The 21,437-nt window shown below is 32.9% G+C and overlaps 1 protein-coding gene across 2 annotated transcripts in view; it reads right to left on the bottom strand.

The window, feature by feature from the left end:
* LOC143241046 (acetyl-CoA carboxylase-like) overlaps nt 1-21,437 on the bottom strand; it is a 135,023-nt gene that overhangs the window by 62,628 nt on the left and 50,958 nt on the right. For both annotated transcript variants that reach the window (XM_076484510.1, XM_076484511.1), the window contains 6 exons: nt 16,972-17,053; nt 9,073-9,284; nt 7,842-7,970; nt 6,551-6,641; nt 4,624-4,839; nt 4,125-4,244 (listed from right to left, as the gene is read on the bottom strand). In XM_076484510.1, the coding sequence (XP_076340625.1) occupies nt 4,125-4,244; nt 4,624-4,839; nt 6,551-6,641; nt 7,842-7,970; nt 9,073-9,284; nt 16,972-17,053 (850 nt within the window). The remainder of the gene's footprint in view (nt 1-4,124; nt 4,245-4,623; nt 4,840-6,550; nt 6,642-7,841; nt 7,971-9,072; nt 9,285-16,971; nt 17,054-21,437) is intronic.

Here is a 21,437-nt window from a genome sequence, read left to right as displayed (position 1 = left end):
AATTACATAAAATATGTATTTTACCCATATTGTAGAAATTCATAAGTATGAGAAAGTTAATTATCATACATTTTTACTATCCAGTAGTAAAGTAAAAAACTAAAAGCAACATCAACAACTAATAACAAACAAAGGATTCCCTGCCAGTACAGTGGTAAGTCTTTGGGCTTACAACACTAAAATCAGGGGTTCAATTCCCCTTGATGGAGTCAGAAGATAGCCCATTGAGACTTTGCTATAAGAAAAAGAAAGGAAAGTATGGCCATTGTACTAATGTTTGTTCTACTTTATTTCTTATAGTTTTGGTATTTTAACTTCTTCACAATGTTTAATTAGCATTTAAATATATTTTTCTACAACTAAAATATCTAAAATTAGTTATTTAAATTAATTTCTACAAAGCTCAGAAAACATACTTTTAACATAAAACTTTACAATGTGAACTGAGGAACAGTATAAGGAGTGAAACATATACATCTCATTTAGGTAACGAGAACAACAAAGATGAATATTTTATTAATTCCATGATATATGAAAATTCACTCTGAAGAGTGAATCTGACATACAAATTTCAGGTTTTGAAAATCAGTTTTTTAAAACTACATTATTAATTCAATATTAATTTCCTTCTTCAATATTCCACACACATATAAATAGTACAGTGACCATATGTAATTTTTCATAATGTATACCAATTTTTGTTTTAGAAATTTCTTTTACAATATTAATTACACTGATTAGATAACAGTGAGTGAGCACATATAACAAAGATAACTTAAAACTGACATCAACCAGTATGTGAACATGTTATAAAGTGTCTTCCACTAAGTCAAGTTTTACAGTACATGCTACTTTGGTATATAAAAATCTTAAAGCTGGTGGATATTTGTAAAATTATTCTGTAAAAGTTCAAGTAAAACTGCAACAGATTAACATTAACACAAACAAATATATTTATATGTACAAGAAAAAAATTCTGATCCAAGAACAGATATAAGTATTAATATGTGATATTTCAAATCATACCTTTACATGGTATGAGTATTTTCCAAAGTCACAATATTCCTGTACTGGAAATGTATTTCCAATAGGCACTTACTTTCTCTCGCAAGGTTAGCTAAGACTTGTTCAGTACTGCCCTCTATATGCAAACGTTTTCTTTACACATCCTACAAGCCTATTGTCCCCCCTACTGGGCTTAGAAGATTACAACATGTCTTTCATGGAAATCACCATGCATCATCTCTTAACCAACAGGAGCATGACATGCATGTGGCTCTCTCTACATTCCTCAACCAAATCTTAACTTTGAAGTGGGATATATATGATTGGGGGATGAAAGATGATCTACAACTTGATGAAAAGCACCCTACACAAGATGTAATAAATGTGATGTGTTTGGGCTCAGCAGAAGAGATCCAATGATCAAATCATATATCATTGGATCATGCTGGTTGATAGGTGTCACCACTGTAGAACTGACTGAAGGAATGATTTCCAGACAATGTTGGGCAAGGAGAAAAAAACAAAGTAATGTCTGACATAAACAGAAGTTCAGGAAGAGTTATTTGCAAAAGTACTGAAGTCTGTCGACTGATGGCCTGCAGCATTGTTGTGACTGACCTATACCCCTCATGCCTGAAGGGAATTGTTCATGAAAAGATGTAGATCCATATATGGGGAAAGAACTGGCTCACCCACCAACACATGAGCACTGTCCATCCTCTATTTCCCTTCCTCCTTCTCTACAAGAATATCTGTACTGGTGGGTAAGCCAGTTCTTTCCCCACATCTGGATCTACATCTTTTCACAAACAATTCCCTTCAGACATGGGAAGTATAGGTTAGTCACAACATCTCTGGTTCCCTTTGGTCAAGCTCATTTATGATCCATTTATAGGGCAATCTACAAATGTCATGGAAAACCAAATTCCTCAAAGCAATAGAAACTTGGGAACATTAAGTGACTGAGTCAAGAGAGCATGGTGAATTACAATTAAATTAAACTAAGTTGTAAAGGAGAAGGCAGAGCTCAACAGATATTTTAGTCAAAAAAGAACTCTTAATTAGACAAAACAGTGAGTGGATCACAGAAAGGACTTCTTAAGTTAACCAACCAGCCCACATGAGCTGCCAAGTAACAGTGGTCAATTCTAGTTCAGAAGGAACCAAAAGAAGCCATAGCTAGCCATGTAATAATGAAAATGAAGTCCCTGAATATCAAGATGTAATGCAAAAGCCTGGACAATTTGATCGAACACATAAGGTGTCAAAGAAAATTTGAAAGGAAGACCTCAAATTGATTAACCAATTTGAGAAGGACAAGAAAAAGGTGATACTGTCATATAAGGTAGGTGTAGGAGATATTCAAACCCAGGAGAAAATATGTATCTCAGGGATAGAAGAACTCCAAGATAAACTTGGATATTGATGTGAAGAATTTAAACTGAGAATAACTGATTACCAACTGCCAATCTCAAGTTGTTTTAAGGACAATGTAAAGTTGGGAACAAAAACCCCAGGAAGAATGGGGAACAAGTTTGATTGTTTGATACTACAGCAATTATTGTGCAGTGGGCTAACAACCTAATCACTTAAATACTTGTTGAAGAATCCACAAGTGATTGCGGCCATGTTCCTTGATGGAATCTAATGGTGATAACTAACTAACTATAGCAATTACTAAACCCAAGATGCCAGAGATGGTGACTTTTTGGGATGAGTAGGAGGCAAATGAGGCTCTAAAAAGAGATAAACAGCTACAGTATTTGTAAAGGTGGAATGTCAGTGGGCTGATGTCACCCAAGACCTGATAAATGCTAGGACTGTATCAAAGACAAAGACACTAAAAGGGGGCCCAAAAGAAAACTCTAAAATAAATCAAAAGCAAATGGATTCAAGCTAATAGAGTGTCATGACCTCTAATGTCCCATCACCAAAGAAACCATGCATGGAAAACAAAGAGAGGCACATAAAATCATGAGTCATACACCAAATGGGTAAGAAGAAATCTAAAAACAACTGATGTAAAATTGATAGACATTCCAATGGGAGGAAATGATGAAAGGTATCCTCAGGAGATACAACATGTTAATCCCTCCATGTAACAGCAAGGCTAAATGACCAGCAAGAACCCAAATATTAGTAAAGGGAGGAAAACTGAAAGTAACAAGTAAGAATTAGGTGAATAATAATGAAGAGAAATGCAGAAAACATCTCAAAACTGAGACACAAATTTGTGAAGACTGAAATAAGCCTCTGAGATGTCATGAGATTGGAACAGTAAAGATCAGTAATACCTAGAGACAGAAGACAATAGACAAATTCCTCATTAACCAGTAAAGGCTCAGAAGTATTAGAAGGAGCTATAGAGAAAGCTGGGGATAAAGATGGACCATATAAGGTTTAATCTCCCAGTGCATAAAGCAAATAAACCTGTCATTGGGTAGTCCCCAAAGTAGTAACATGAACTTTGGAATTCATAGCATAGAAAGTTTACACCAAACATGAGTGCAAAAAAAAAAAAGAGACTTGAATGAACAAATAAAAATGAATATAATAATTAATTTCAACAAATTAAGTTGAAATTTAACTGCTTTGGAAAAATAACAAAAGATAAACATCAGTAACAAAACCACAAAAGAGCCTGTCTAAACTCGGACATTGCCAAACAAGAATTGAAGGTTTTGTAGTGAATTGTAGAGGGAGCTACCTACATTACATTACTATATCATGGTCATACTGGTTAAGAGGTGAGGTGTGATGATTTACATAAGAGATGTTTGGGATAGGGGAGAGCAGAAGCCTTGTGGTATGATTAAGGAAAAAGTGTGCATATAAAGAGGAAACATTCAATGAAAATAACTTGTGAAAGGAGGTACGTGCTATGTCAGAGAAACATACGTATGTTGAGAAATATATGTATATAACAATATCATTGTTTTAGTACTGGTAGAAAATATATTTGAGTTGACATTGAGGCACTCTGAGTATGAGAAAACTACACAACTCTGTCAGGGGAATTATGAGAAGATTGCTGCATACCTAAAAGATCAATGAATAAGTCTCTTAAATGATTTCAGTAAATTAAAGTAACATCTAATTAAGAGCTAATATTCATTTACCTGCTGACTAGGAAACTGTGTTAAAACTGAAGTGATGTTATTTGCGTATTCACCCATCAGCTTTTTTATCATTTTCTCTACATCTGTAGGAATTCTGCCCGAAATAGATGATATTATTTCCTGTTCATAAAACATGAGAAAAATTATTTATAAATAGCTTTAAAAAAACAAAATTGATTTAAGATATACTTCACCATCTTCTGCATCCCAAACAAGTTTTGGTTTATAAAAGAAAATGTACTTTGTTAATATGACTTACACTGGCAATGCTATCTCTTAAATATCATTTTTTTTAAGTTTGGATTGCAAATAGTGCCATCCATTTTCATAAAATGAAATCATACCATATATTTTAAGATATCTGATGATATAAAAATAAATTATTTGTACTATATAAATATTTTAAGTGAATATTAAATATACAACATCTCAAAATTGAACACACATCTTAATTTGAAAAAAACACACAACAAAAACAGATACATGAAAGATTACACACTTGTAGTTCTAGAAGAGGTAATGTAGGGTCATGTAGTGTTTTCATAAAGGTGTTTACAGTTTCTGACATTTTCAGTCCAAAAAATGGCTCAGGAATGACATAACCTCCAAGAATATTTTCCAAGCATTGCTTTGAAATTTGGTAAACATGACTTAATTTGTGTTCTTCAAGTTCACTCTTTTCAGAAGGTGAAAAGGTTCCATCAAAAAGTTGAGCCTGTTTTTAGGAAATAAAAAGTTGTACAAATAAGTTCATCTATTATGAAAGATTGAGTTTTAAATAGTTATTTATTATTAGATCAAATTTTTATGACTTAGTTTCACTTGCATGTGTGAATAAATGATTTTTGGTGGTTTTGTGATAATAGTGGCCATTCTTTATTATTTGTTGATATAGCACATTAAGATTGAAGTGTTGTGAAACGAATCACAGACTAACAACAAACATTAATATATACAGAAGAAACTTAGCCTGAAACAATGAATCTTCTTCTTAGATCTTACATTGACAAAAGCTAGATAAGGTTTAACCACAATATGGACAAAAGTATACTATTTGAAGCAATTTTGGCAGATGAGGCCATAAATGTTTACTGAAATTAAGAATGAGTGCTTCAAAAAAATGAATGGAAAAACAGACACACACACAAATAAACAAAATGGTTATAATTTCAGTTTTACACTATCTTAAAATAAATTAATGTGCTCAGATATAGACAGAAGATAATAATTTTAATCCTAAAGCTATTACCTTTATATTTAAAACCTGTTTGTAACTACATATGTTTAAATCATTAGCAATGTTATAGTCTGTACTTTGATTCAACACCTGTTTTGTCAGCTTTGCAGGTTGATTTCAAATCATACAGCCATAGAGAAACTTGTTACAAACAAGACAAAAGGAACAGAAAAACTTGGAGTAAACATTAATCTAAACTTCAAGCTGGTGGAAAAAATTAGGTGATGACAGCTAATACAAGTTCACTATAGTGATTAATCCCCAATTACCTAATTAAAAGAGCTCATTTGACACAGATACACAAAAAAAAATAGTTCTGTATAGAAAAACAAAAAATTAAACTTAAGCATAGAAATCATCTTTGTTTTTAACAAGAAATAATAGGAATGCTGGCTAACTCATACACACAGTTTTAAAGAGTTTAGAAAAATTATGACAAAAAGCCAATTTTAATTATGAACATCATATTTTCTCTTATATTGTTTCTTTGTTATTATTTTTTGTCAATACCTTAACCTAATACACAGTGTTAAATCCATATGATATTTGGTTTGGATAATACTTTAATCTAACCAAAATAGGAAGTTTTAAATGTTTAGTACACTTTCAGTTTATGAATTGTCTTTTTTCTTAAACAAACATAAGAAATAATTTATTTTTATTTTTCTACATGTAACAAAAACGTTCTGTCAGTATTGGTCCAGTAGACATTAAAGAACCTGGTTTTAAAAATTTAGAACCATATTTGTTTGTAGTTAAACACAAAACTACACAGTGAGCTATCTGTGCTGTGCTCACTGTGAGTATCAAAATCTAGTTTCTATGGTAATACATTTGCAAATTTATTGCTGTTTCACTTGGAAGCATAGAATAGTGAACTTACATTTTTATAAAGAAATTACTGTACTGCAAATATATGCAAATCAATCACATCAAGAAAGTGTCACAAATTTTTTTAAATTTTATACAAATTTTTAGGACACACACACACATACAGATATACATATAATAAAATATTAAAAACTTATTATGCACCAGTTAACATTATTCTTATAGGAATATTTTTTTTTCCTTATACTGTCATGTGTTTCAGAAAAATAAAATAAATTAGTTACTACGTTTACGTTTAAACATTTACTGGTGTTACTTAGGATATACTTCTTGGTATAGTCCATCAGTTGATACATACTCTAACAACTCTACTCAAATCATCCAGTTCTAGTTTTGCCAATACACTTCCAGAACCCAGGACAGCCCCTGGACGTTTCACAAAATGAATACTGTAAAAAAGAATGTCATATTTAAAACTAAATCTACAAAAGAAAAAAACCAGCAAAACAAACATACATTTGAGTGAATTTGTTTGTTGAACTTTGCATAAAATTACTTGAGAACTATCTGCATGTATGTGCTTGGCATCCCTAATTTTGAAATAATAAACTAGAGGGAATGCAGTTAGTTAACACTAACCCCACTGCCAACTCTTTACCAACACAAAGTTGGACTGACCATCACATTTTAACACCTTCATGATTAAAAAGGCAAGCATATTTGGTGACAGGGCTGAATCCAATTATCCATAGATTGCAAGTTTAGTACCTTACCAGTAGGCCATGCTAGGCTCTTGTGAGAGAGAAAATTAATAATCAAATAAAGACAACATAATACAGACTTTATATGTTTCATGAAATTAATACAAAAAACTACAGTATATACTAGTTAAGGTCATGCCTACAAAGAAAATAAACTAGTACATGCCAAATAATTAAAAACAGAAATCAAAAACAATTGCACATTTTAAAAAATATATCCTGTTAAAGAAATATAACAAACAAACATACTTCAGAATTGGAATTCTGTAGAGATTAATTCTGTACAGAGAACTGTAATCACTCTACATTCTTAACATGCTTTCAACTATCTGAATGAAATTTTCAAGTATTGTAAAAAAATTCTGGAGAATTAGGCTGATTTGACTTCATCTGAATTTACGTCCTGCTTAAATATTTTTGAAACATAAAACATAAAAAAATTAAAACATATATCTAAGGTTTATTAATATATTACTTGATGGTGTAACAAAAACTTAGGTTACACATTAAAATTCTTAAATTAGAAAAAGCCTTAGTGATATCTATTTTTAATTGGTTAAATATTATATTTTCTAAGGTTTTAAATTACCATATTTATTATTAACTCAAAGCATTTCACGTTACTTCAACATCTAGAAAAAAGATATTACAGGAAGATCTTAAGAAAAACCCAATAAAAAACTAATATTTACTAAAGATATTTTACAATAACATTATAAAACATATCAAAATTTATATACCAATATACCTAATGCATTAATAATTAACATATTTCTAAAGCATGACTCAACAAAGCAAATCTTACATTTTCAAACAGTGCTATGCTTCCTATGCACTGAAATGTAAACAGTTATTATAGAGAAGCAACTCTAACAAACCTTAACTTACCAGCCTGCATCATTTACAGTTAGTGTCATTAACATTTTCATCACTTCAATTTCTGCATAAGGTTGTCCAGCAAGTAGGTGAGCCCCATCTTCAACCAAAAAGTGGAGAAGCTTCCCAGTAGAAGGCGACCTAAATAAATAAATAAAAAAGAACATAACATTTTTTATCATAAATTTAAATTCCTTTCTTAAATTTTACATTTTAATATAATAAAAGTATAAACATTTTTAACTATCTGTTCAAAGATTTTATTCTACATTCTGAAGGTCATCAGTGTGTTAAAGGAATAACTGATTAAGTATTAATTGAGATAAAGGCTTGAACTACTGACATTACTTTAAATGTAGTAAATAATGAAAATATGAACAAAAGGTGCTCTAACAGTAACAAAAAACATAGCTTTATGGTGAAACAAAAGTGTGTGTATTATTAGTTTAGAACAACTAGACAATTAATAATAACATAACTGTCATCAATTGAGAATCTAAATGTAATGAGCACATTTTAACATCTAAATTTCACGAACATTTCAATAAAGCAGATAAAGTTTAGAAAAGGACATGCTATTGTTCAGGTAATATTTTCAAGAAAACTGTTTATTAACAATGTTCTTTCATGGTTTTATTATGAAAATACCATCCAGATTTCACTTCCAAGAGATAATGAGAGCTGTATAGGATATTTCACTTTGTACTACCGAAGTACTCTACAACTAAATAAAGAAACTCCTTCTAAAATATTTTAACAACAGATTCAACTTCTTAAAATAACGATTATATATATATATAAACACCATTGTATGTTTTGTATAATGCAGTAGATGGCACAATAATATTTTCTTGATGTTTTTGACCTTCTCTAAGTTCTTTTCATATTTAGTAAAAATAACTGAAGCATTTTTTATGAAATGTTATACCTTTACAGACTTACAATTTACCCTCCAATTCTTTGTCTTTGCCATTTAATAATTATTTAATCTCAGGACTACACAGTTGACAATTATGTAGGAATATTTCTTGAAGAACCAGTTTTTTTTTATATTGACAGTTATACAGCTTCATCCAAATACAGATTTGAAGATAACGTCAAAGCATACTAAGTCCAAATCTATCAAGGAGCACTTACAGGTAATGACAAAACATACAAAAAAGATTTTGTGAAATATTAGAAGAAGGATAAATATTTTTTTTTGTTATATTAGTGCATCTCTAAAACTTTTGGTTGAAGCTACCTCAGCACTGTGGGGTCATTCTCTTTTTCAAACACACAGGTCTGGTTTCCTATGACTACACGATAACGATCAACCTCATCTTTCATGTAAGTGGCATAGCTTGTACCATCTACTGAAACTAGCAACCCTCCATCATTTAATCGGTGAACTTCTACTTCCTTGACAGAGTTGTTCATACACAAAAAATATGATGTAGGACCATATCTAGAGGCCTAGAAAAAAGTAAGGTGCAAATGGTATTTATTTTAAACTAGAAAAAAATGATATTTTAAATTGAAACTAACTTACAGTTAAGCTAATACGTGCAGCAAACTACACTAATTATCAACTGGTTCACATTCAGTTATAAACAAATTAACACTGGAACCAAAGATGTTGTTTCAGACAATTTACTGAGATTTACCAGTTGGTCAAAACACAGTATGTTATGCTACCCATTAACAAATAGGTGTGTAACCAAGTTTGGATGATACATAATGTTTTTACTGGTTTGGTTTTGGTTGTTGTTTAGCACAAAGTCACATGATGGGTTATCTGTGCTCTTCCCACCACAGTTATCAAAACTTGATTTTTGGCATTGTAAGTCTCGGGACTTACTGCTGGGCCACTGGACAGTGTTTCTTTATTCATTAACATTGATATTTTATCAATAATGTACTGTGAAACAAGCTATATACACTTAATGTCTAATTTTTGTATTCTTTGGTAAAACAAAAAGCAATATCTATTGCAACTACAAATAATATTACAAAACTCAAAAAAAAATTTCACACGTGAAATGTAAGTTTTACACAATTATTCAGATAACTTGTGAAATAACATAAGTAAATATGTTAACTTTTGATGTATATTTATGTTTAAAGGAGACAACTTTAAATAAATATTATTTTAAATGTACATACTTTTTAAAATAGCTGTTACAGAATTATTCAAGACCATTAATAGAGCCACTATTTTAAATCCTGATATTATAAAAATAAATGACAATCAACCAGTGAATGTGATTATCACTTGGTGATAATCAAAGAAGGCCTTTTCCAGTGAAATGCTGTCAAATATGAATATAATACGTTTACACAGCTATTATCCCCAGGGTTGAATGGGCCTGAAGCTAACTCTTTCTACTGGGCCAATTATGATCCCAAGTAAAGAATGAGGTAAGAAAAAACACCACAAAAAACTAAACTTTAAGATATGTTTTACTTTTGGAAACAATGGAAAAATAATAACCACAGATTTCCAAAACTCAACTAAAAAGTGATGAAAAATACCAGATGTTTCCTAATCAAAATTTGTTTTGGACAACAAAGTATATAAACAGAAAGAAACTGCATACATGTAAACTCAACAACTCATATACTCATGCACAAACATGCACAGAAACCACACATGTACTTACACTGCATTATTGTCTGTTGATTCATGTAGAATATGTTTGGAATAGAAGAATCAACAGACACTGAGTAAAACTTGAATGTTTTGATTTCTTGGATAATGGTAGTGAGAACTTCTTTATGTAGGCTTTGTATGAGTTCATTATAAACAGTTGAGACCAAATTTGAAACTTGACCTTTTCCTTAATTTCCACATTTTTTACATGTTCACCAAAAATATATCATATATACACAATAGATCCAGTATTCCTAAGTAAATGTCAGTATGCACTGAATAAACTACTTTATTGTTTCTTCTGATTGCTAGTCCTCTAAATGATGGAAACTTTCTGAATGAGAGAATGTGCTCTATAACTTGGTGTCAAAGTTTTTTTCTCTGACTCTATATGCTCTGTTAAAGTCTTGTCAATGTTTCATCCATTTGGTTGCTTGAAATAAGAGGAAAAGAATAGTTGAGTATATATATTTGCCAACTGGAAGTAATTTTGTAAATGCAGTTAAGTTTGCACCCATGTGCTGCCAAGAGGTAGTTTTCAATGCACAAACAGAATCTCTCATTTCATCAGAAACTTGTATCCTTTTCCCACTGTTAAATGCATAAGATGGGTTAGTATCTTTACCATCTTTGAAAATAACTGATTTATTCCCATTGGTATAGGCTTGATAAGGTTGACAGTCATTGGTGCTGAGAGTTGTAGTCTCAAAACAATTGTTTTCACAGTCTTGGTTGGTGGTTACCTCTTGTCACTTTCTGATTAAGAGCAAGGGATTGATTTGATATGATTAGGTTGAAGGTTATCACCATCCAGAAGTTATAACTTTCCTATACTAAAAATGTATTTCCAAAAGGTATTTCTCTCTTTCCAAAATATCAGTTATTAGTACTTCATGTTGCCATTTATACTTTGACTTTTTTATCACGTATGCTACAAATATTCTGCACCCCCCTACTGGAATAAAGAGACTCCAACATGTTTCTCATGTAAATCATTATGCATTACTTCTCCAAAAATAAGAGTACAGTACAATAAACTGACACATGCAAGTCCCTCTGTAAGACTCCAGTGAACCATCACTTTGAAGTTTGGCAGATGATGGAAGCACTGGTACTGATTGGGGAAGAAGGGAGGGAAGGGTGAAAGAAGGGAAGTACATAATGGAAATATATTTTCAGTACAAGAAACTTATAACTTCTGATACTGTACTTCCTTTCACTCACAAGATTAACTAGAATCTCACATTGATTTGGAGGAGGAACTAGTGTGAGGGAAGAATAGACACTACCCCTCAAAAGCATTTGAAGGATACCTCCATTTATAAGAGAATCAGATCAGAAGATATGAGGATGGGAACCACACCACTTTTAACCAGATATACCCTTTGTCCATGTATGGAATGAGGAAAAAATTAGAGTAGAAAATGAGAGGAGCACACCTGCGTGGGAGAGAGTGTGGTAGGAAAGAGATCCAAACCTTAGAGAAAAATAACAAATCAATCCCACAATAAGAAAAGTGGGTCAATGAGAATGTGTCTGGTAGTGTAGAGTGGCTTGAGAGCAGCAGACCATACTTGGTAATGCAATTACATACAAAACCTCCTTGCTAGGAACCAACAACTGTGTGAGGGTGTGATGATGATCAAGCCATCTTCATCTCAAACCAACATCCACATGTAGGTGAGGGTTCCCAACTGAAGAGGTGAACTGCATTTTGATGTCTTACACTATTGTACAGTTAATTGCAGACTGGAGGATATTATGTCATCTACACCAACAGAACACCACTGCCCAACTCTGAATTGAATTGTTATAGCTACCTACGTGGAACCTATTCAGCAGGATGCTTCCATGGTTGCTCTCCCAGTGGAGTACAGGGAGCTGAGAATACTCTAAGTTAGAGTCCAGAAAAACACTGACACCTGAGACAGTGCAACGGATGATCACCAGCCTCTATTTTGAAAAGCAGACCGTACAAAGTTGTTCAACCAAGGCATGAGAGATATGGACAGCTATCCCCTTCTGCTTTACCCACATGAAGCCCATGAGTGGTACAGTCTGGAATGGGCATATTTATGAAGTTATTCACCTACCTGTGATCTTGTGAAACAACCCAATATCAATGGTGAGTTTATGGAGCTATGGAAAAGAAACATGTTATGGAAGAGTTAAATAATATCTGGTCAGGCACTACTCATCACAAGAGCAGGATCCAAATAATAAGGGAATGAAGACTGGGGCCTTGAAAGAAAATTAATACATAAAGACTTACCTAGTGTCAAAGCTGCACCAGAGATTGTAGTATAGCTACAAGTGGAAGGCAAGAACCTGAGAAAGCTGAAACCATGATATGATATAGATAATGGGAAAGGAACATTTTAGGATTGGTCCTCATGCTTGATTGCAGGATTTCCTCCATATGTCCATGAAGACAAGAAGCAAGAGAAAAGACAAGGTGTCCCATATGATGAGAGGTAATGCAGTACAAAGTACATTGGGAAGGGAACAAGGAGGAAAAAGCCATGTGGATCAAGTGATGAACCCAACTGGTGACGGTAGAAGGGGAGATATCTCTGAATGAAAAGCATTGTCAAGGACTAGAGAGATGGGAACAGGAGTTGTGGGAGGAAGCTGTACAAGCATTATATGAGTGTAGGGGATGCACAGGATATAGAAGTCTATCCAGATCAGGACAGAGCAGAGATAAGAAACAGAGGATAGGAAAATCTGCTAAAAAGAAAGAGTCACCATTAAGAGCCACAGAGGTTTTGGGGAGGAAGGAACAATCTGGATAAAGTAAAAGATAGGTAGGGAGGTAAATTGTGTGTGTAACTTTGAAGACAAGGCAAACAAGTCAGATTGTCATTGGCCACAGACCAGAAGGAGAAGGAAATACACTTTAATAAAGCAGTGAAACAAAGAACATGGAAATATAGGCTGAAATAGATGTAAAGTAAGAGAAAGGAGGAACATATTAATGACCAAATCTAGAAAGCAAGATTTCCAATGAGGTCAACAATCTGAGATGAAGGGTGCTATCAATAAACAATGGCCATAGGGTGAGCTCCTACTGGGCCTGAACCCACAATGTAGTCACTAGAATTCTTGATGACAAGAAACCCTCTTGAAATAAAAATGTATCTCAGAATGGCTGGTATTGGCATTAACACTTGTATTGATAAGAAGAGAACAATGTTTCAACCTTCTTAGGTCATCTTCAGGTTGAGAAAGAGTTTGAATGTCACCGTTGATGGACATGTCTTAGGGACGAGAGTATAAACGGGTACCAGATTGTAGGGGCATTGCAGGTGAATATTAGGTTATTAATTAGTATAGGTATAAAGGTGTTCCTTTATGTTGGTTTAATTTTGGTTTTAGTTGCTGTATAAGTAGGGCTTCTTTGATTTTGCATTTGTTAATATTTGTTTCCCTACTTATACAGCAACTAAAACCAAAATTAAACCAATATAAAGGAACACCTTTATACCTATACTAATTAATAACCTAACATCCATCTGCAACGCCCCCTATAATCTGGTACCTGTTCACACTCTCGTCCCTAAGACACGTGCCTGTCAACGGTCACATTCAAACTTTCTCTTTCTTAACTTGAATATAACCTAGGAAGGTCAAAATGTTGCTCTCTCCTTATCAATACAAGTGTTAATACCCATACCAGCCATTCTGAGATACATCCACTGGAACTCTTGGTGGCATATCAAGCGTTTTTGACAAAAATAACGGGCCATGGCACTGGAGGAAAGATGGAGAAGTAACAAATGGAAAACCAGAATTGGCACCACATGTGGTTCCAACTGAGATAAACAGGCAACCACATTATTGCTAGGCAGATGCCATCCAAGACTACAACGATTCTGAGACTGTCTCAAAATTTAAATGTTTTAAGAACTGAGCCATACATAAATCTTAGAAATAAGGAACAGGCAAATGGGTTTGAGTTAAACAACATTATAACTGAAAAGGTCCCAACAACAAATAAACCACATTTGTAAAGCCAGAGTCAAAGATTATAAATGAGCCAAAATGGAGGAAAGGAGGAAGAGAATGTTCCCATAAAACCCCTCAGGATTTCTTTCAAGAGCCTCAGACACGAGATGGATCATGGAAAGGTACCACAATAGGGTTGTGAAGATAAGACAGAGGCAGGAAATATGGACACGGATGAGATTAACAGGAGACTTGGGGCCCACCCTGAAACTGACAAAACCCAACCCCATAAGTGTTGGTCAAGATATGGACAGCAAGTACTATAAAAGGCAAGGGCTGCCTGATCCAGAGCCTGTGGGAAAAAGAGGCATATTGCCCAACTGAGAGGCAAAATGGTCAGCAGAAACTTGAATGTCACGGGGCAGGTGAAATGCCAAATAGGGTTGGAAGTATTTTCATGCAATATGCAAGGATGAGGGTCAAAATATAGAGGTAAAGGATAAAACATCACAGACCTGAGAATAAAGTCTGGAACAGAGTCTTCAGGGAGGTTATGGGATGGCATGTCAAAAGCAGGAGGAGGAAACAGGCAGTGATAGACCTTATTAACCTGAGCAGGTACAGGAAGAAGAGTGACAATGTAAGAAGAGAAAGATTGATTCATATAATGTTCAATCTCTCAGGGAATAAACACTGACAAATCTCACATTGGGTCCCCAGCACCTGAAGCCTGAGGTTTGTATCTGTTGATGGTGTGACACACCTGAAATGATGATTTTAGAGTTCATGTTAAATTGGTTGACAAATTGTGTCAAATAAAAAATGCAACCAGAATAAGGTTCAGTAAATTGAAATAATGTCAAACAAGAAAAACAAGTATGTGAAATGAATGTAACTCACTTTGTGAAATTTACAATTTCAAACACTAAATGAAATAAGACATCTGAGTACAAGAAGTGATAGTTACATAGAGATGCATAGAGGGAGTCACATGTATCACATGATTGCACTATATTCATATTTATGAAGCAGTGATGCATGATCATTTTCCTGTAAGAGGCACACAATAGAACCTTCAATTCAATACAGGGTGGGTGCAGAAGGCTTGTGGCATGTGTAATATAAAGTTTGCATATAGAGGGCAGTACCAAATGGGATTAGCTAATCTTGTGACAGGAGAGAAGTATTGTATCGGAACTTTAGTGTCTACATTGTTATTCCCACTGTCTTAACTGACAAGGGTTTCAGTACTGAAGAACAAAACCCAAAAGTTTGTTAGCTTTCAAGTTTTAGCTACTCCTTTCTTTAATCTTTTTTTCTGACTGTAACTTTTCCCATCTGCACTCATATTTGTATATTTGTATAACAGTTAAAACAAACACTTGATGAATAATGTGTGCACACAAATAAGTGTACTTGTGTGTGTGTGCATTTGAGAACTTCTGTATGAAAGAAAGATATGTCAAAATGAGCTTCCTAATAGTTTCATAACAAATGATTGCATATTATTTTCTCTACTTAACTCAAATATTTCAAATTTTATATGTGCATGATTTGTATTCTATACTTCCCAATTTATCAAATTGCTAACAAATTATTTACAGCTGATAAGTGGACCAGTGTAGGCTTACAAGTAATTATGAATTTTTTTCAGAGATTACAATTTGTAAATTCTTTTCAAGAAACACAAACAATTGATACAATATATCTTAAAAGCTTAAAATGCTGTTACTTACCTTGTTAGGGATGATTGAACTATTTTTTTGAATAAAAAATGTGCAGCCTTTGAAAATGAAAAATTGAAAAATATAATCTTCAATCTAACCTAGCAACTTACATGTAGTCAAATTCTAGGCCAACTGTTTGATCATACAATAAGAATTGGTGCATCAGGCACAGGCCATAAGGGAAGAGCCTAGCTGACAATATCATGACAATTTGGAGTGAAGAGATTTTGATTGACTAAGGCCTATCTTTTGATTAGCATATCTAGGTCTGGCTTCACTTATACCTAGTACATTTGCAATGCAAATGTGTTAGATCAGTGTAGGGCTACACCTAGTCATACTATTTAGAAGCAAGCCAATCAGATGGATATTTTATGTTTTTAGTAAGTACATATTGACATGTCTCATTACATTATGATACAACTAAAAAAACATTAAGAATAAATTTTAAACAACAAACTTGATGAATGTGTCTAACAAGTACAGGGCTTTCTTTCTCCATAGTGAAAAACCTAGCACAGACCTAATTAGCTATTATGTTGGTCTCTCCTAGTCTTACTGTTGTCAAAACTTAACTGTGATGATTTTGCTTGTTTTAGATGAAGCTTTATAGGGTTAGGCAGCCAAATTCCAATGTTACTGCTGTTTTTAACTGGATATGATGTAGGGTTGCTGGTTCCACTTGGTTTAGAAGCTGGAATGTACTTATATTTAATAACTGCATACAAGTACATAATCACATGTTGGTAAAACATCATTATCTATGCTTTAAATCAAGGCACCATTAGCTAATAATGTCATTTTACAAGTTGGTAACAACCAAATGCTTACTTACCTTAACCTTATATTTTAAACCATCATGTATAAGTTCCACATCTACTGTACTGGTTAAAGTTGTAGCAGGTAATATCTGACCTCTGAAATTATTCAGAATAGAAACTTGTATGTAAAATTACAAAAGTAAACTAACTAAGAAGAATAAGGCAGACCAAAATGGTTAGAAAAAGTAATTTATCATTTAATGAAAACAATCATGTAAAATAATGCAAAAATATAGGAAGTTGATCAACTTTTATAGGAGGTGTACATTCTTTCTATGCCAACATAATGCATAACATTTTAAGGTCCATTTACACTGTTGTGTAAAACAAGGTAAACAGACCAACTCTTACAAGAGGTATCAAGTCTTCCAAGCCCATATAATGTTGTTAACCATGATGCATAATCATAATGAATGCAGGAGTGCATCTGAAACAGTTTATAAAATATATGCTTATTTTCTCTTTAACACCCTTAAAAATTAGACATGAAACTTACATGCTAGATGGTCATATTATCCACTACACATTTATTTGTTCACCACTGTTATTCATACTTGATTTCAAATATAAACATAGGTAATGCCAGATGTCCTATTTACTAGCTTGTTAATCTGTTACAGTGAAGTGAGCATTCTTACAATATCTAATGTACCTGTATTACAAAGAAGTACTATAATAGAATTACTACAGAAGCACAATAGCTACAGCTGTAAACACATTTTGTATTAGTTTTCAAATCTAAAATATTTATCCTTATTAGTAACAGATGATTCATGACAACATATTTAGAATACTTGAAATCTGAATGGTAGGTGTCATATAAAAGGAACATTAACCCTATCATGGGTTATTCTACTGGACCAAGCCCATATGAGAAAATAAATGCTTATTATAACTGAAAATTTACTTAGTGTATCATCAAAAAGTTTGATACACTTTAAATGAACATTACAGGTTCAGAATTTTTAATAAGTACAGGGTGCCCCAAAAAATGTATACATACTTTGAATGATTATATCTGACTCAAACTTTCTTTTTTTACACGTGCAACTGAATTGAAGAAATGGCAGAAGCAAGAGCAAGCTTTGAGGAAAGAAGATTTATCTTAAAGTGCTACTGAAAGTGTGAGAAAGTAGCTGAAGTGCAAAGATGGTTTAAGATGGAGTTTCAAACAGATCCACCAAAGTGGCTCACCATTATTCACATCAGGGGTAAGTTTGAAACAAATGGAACTATTCAAGATGTCCATAAAGGGCATTCATGAAGACCATGGTCGTCTACCATTCCCACACAAGAAGCAGAGCTGTTGGAAAATCTCCACTGATCTCCAAGAAAGTCTGGTCAGCAAACATCCTGTGAGACAGGAATCCCAAAATCGAGAGTCCATCACATGTTGAAATGCATTCATTAGAAAAGTTTTATTCCAGTATTAGTCCATGCCCTCAATGAAGATAATCCTGACCGGAGAGCTGAATTTTTTTAGTGGTACCCAGCAAACTCTGGAGAGGATGCACAGTTTCCAAACAAGATTGTCTGGAGCAATGAGGCCACATTTAAGTTAAATAGCTCAGTTAATTACCACAATTGCACCTACTGGGCACCTCAGAACCCGCATGTTATGGTTGAACACCACGTAAACTTACTAGGGATTACAGTGTGGTGTGGATTATCAGTGTTGGGTGTAATTGGACTATTCTTTTTTAAAAACACAGCCACTGGTCTTGTTTATCTGAACTTGTTGCATGATTCTGTCGTGTCACGCATTCGAGAGCAATTTGGAGATGAGGAATTTTATTTCCAACAAGATGGAGCACCTCCCCATTATCATCATAATGTGAAGGCCTATCTTGATGAAAATTTGCCAAACAGATAGACTGGACAAAGAGGTAGCACTGAATTTCCCCCATGTTCACCAGACCTCACATCTCTGGACTTTTCTTTTATGGGGATACGTCAAAGACTAGGTTTATAGCACAAAACCTGCAACAATCAATGAGCTGAGAGCAGCAATCGAAAGAGAATGTACCCAAATACCAAATGAAATGATTCATGAAGTTTGCAATTCCATTTGTCCTTGTTATCAGCAGTGCCTGGATCATAACAGATATCAGTTCAAACACCTGTGATAACTCAAAAGATTCTACACTTGTCTTCTTACACTTGGATTATAAAACCTACATAGATCTTAATAAACATTAAATTTATAATCATTCAAAGTGTGTATACATTTTTTGGGACACCCTGTATTTACAATAAAGTTTTATTTCTGAATTATAAGGCAATTCTAATGTTAAAAATTAAAATATTTTTTCATCTAATAGGTTAGAAATCTCATTTGCACTGTCTTTAGAACCTACAGAATGAACACTAAAAATGTTTTCACCAAAACTTTTCTAAGCTTTGAACAATTTGTAACCACTAAACCTGCTTAACTGATCTAGAAATAACCTCTCATGTTTATGGCAAACAAGGTCATGCACAAGGAGTTCAGGTACTTACCTCAGTGAGAACTTTTCTATTTAATTTTTTTTGTTTTTGTTGATATAACACTAAGCTTTTTCACTTTTACATCTTGGTTACTTTCATAAAAAAAATAAGAAACTTGGTAATTACATCTAGCCTTTTTTTGTTCTTGGCCTTTAATATCACTTAATTGTACTTTTTTTAATAATCATAGTAGTACTTAATATTTATTTCAAATATTCAATTAAGAATACAAAATCTTAACATACAAAAAATAAAATGATCTAATATTACTCTAATTTAACTAGTTTTATAATTGAATTAAAATGATCCACTTACTTTGTTGAAGTTACTATAGCAATAACAACAATGCAATGCATTTGTAGGCTAAATAATTCAAAACCTATTATGAAAATGAGCTAGTCTTATATGGAACTCAGTAAACTGTTATTGGTTATAAATAATCCAAAAGCAAATGAAAGAGAGAATTATCAATATTTTTTGAAAAATGAGAATTTATATATTTTCTTTTGAAATGAAGTGATTAAAATTAGATTTATTAACTACATTGTGATGCCAAGTTTACCGATATATTCATAATATAGTTTAAATTTTGAATACAACTCTTTAAGAGGCCATTACATGTGCAATTTGGTCCATACCTGTGCACAAAGGGTTAATATGGTAGTTGATTGTGAAAAATGCTTTACTAGCAACTGATAATGGGTCGACCCTCTAGCTTAGTTGGTACAGCATTGAGCTGATGTGGGACAGGACTTGAATTCAACTTTGAAGCAAATACATACATATATATTGTAAAAAAACAAATAATTACATTTACACCCAATGTAGGACTTGTTTGTGATACTAAAAAAAAGTGGTAGTTTGAAGAATTAGGTGTTAAAATTACTTAACTAGCAACTGCTAGTGGGTTAGCCCTTCAGCTTAGTTTGAAAAGCATTTATCTGACATGGAATAGGACTCAAGTTCAAATCAAAGCCAAAGAAATAAAAAATTAAATTACTACAAGATAAACTGGAACCCAACTAGTGTTTATTCTATGACCCTGAGGATAGGTATTATTTAATGTAGGAGAAAAATATTATAACTTAGGTTGTTAAAAAATGCCTTACTAGAATTTCTAGCGAGTAAAACATTTAGTTCAGTTTGCAAGGCATTTGCTCAGAAGGTAAAAGGTTTCAGGATGAAATCAAAGGCAAATATCTGTATAAAATATAAATTAAATAAATTAACTAATTTAAAATGATTTACTGAAAAAAAAACAGAAGTCGGAAGTTACATGTCTATAAAAAGTAATTTCTTTGAAATAAAGACAGTTGAAAAAACTAAAGTTAATGCACAAGTCTCAAAGTTTATTCAGTATCTGTAAACTTTCTTTTTTGAGTATTTTATGGTTAGAATTTTGAAATTATCAATGGAAATACAGTGGAGACTATTGTAAATATGCATATGAATTGAATAGCAGAAAGTTTCTGAACAATTTTGCATGAGACATCTACATGCTCATAGCTACAAATTTTTAACTGATTTTAGAGTTTTGACAATATGAAACATGTTATTTATATTGAAAGCCATGGTGTCTGTCCATGTGTTTTCCTGTTTACAGCAGCCTGCATTTGAAAAACTGTATGCACAGACAAAGCCCAACATTCATTTTTGAAGTGATAGGAGAATAGGTATGAATAATGTTGATACCAAATTTTATTTCACAAGCAGGGTATTCTGCACTAAACTGTTTGTATTAAACACACTATCATTCATTACTTCAAAATATGATATAACTTGAATAAAAATGTAGATTTACCATTATTGTTAAGCAGCTCTTAGCATAATTGAAATGCTTAACAATTATTTCTTGCATTGAGCAGTATAAGTAGCTAATAGCTTTGGCTCTGAGTGAAACCAAGGGTGTGACACTATTAATATTTTTTAAGCCCATTATGGCTAATTTTGCTTATGTTCTATATTTTAAGATGTATAGCTACATAATTAGACA

Source organism: Tachypleus tridentatus, chromosome 13 (genome assembly GCF_004210375.1).
Source record: "Tachypleus tridentatus isolate NWPU-2018 chromosome 13, ASM421037v1, whole genome shotgun sequence".
Taxonomy (NCBI): Eukaryota; Metazoa; Arthropoda; class Merostomata; order Xiphosura; family Limulidae; genus Tachypleus; species Tachypleus tridentatus.
This window is presented reverse-complemented; position numbering and strand designations above follow the sequence as displayed.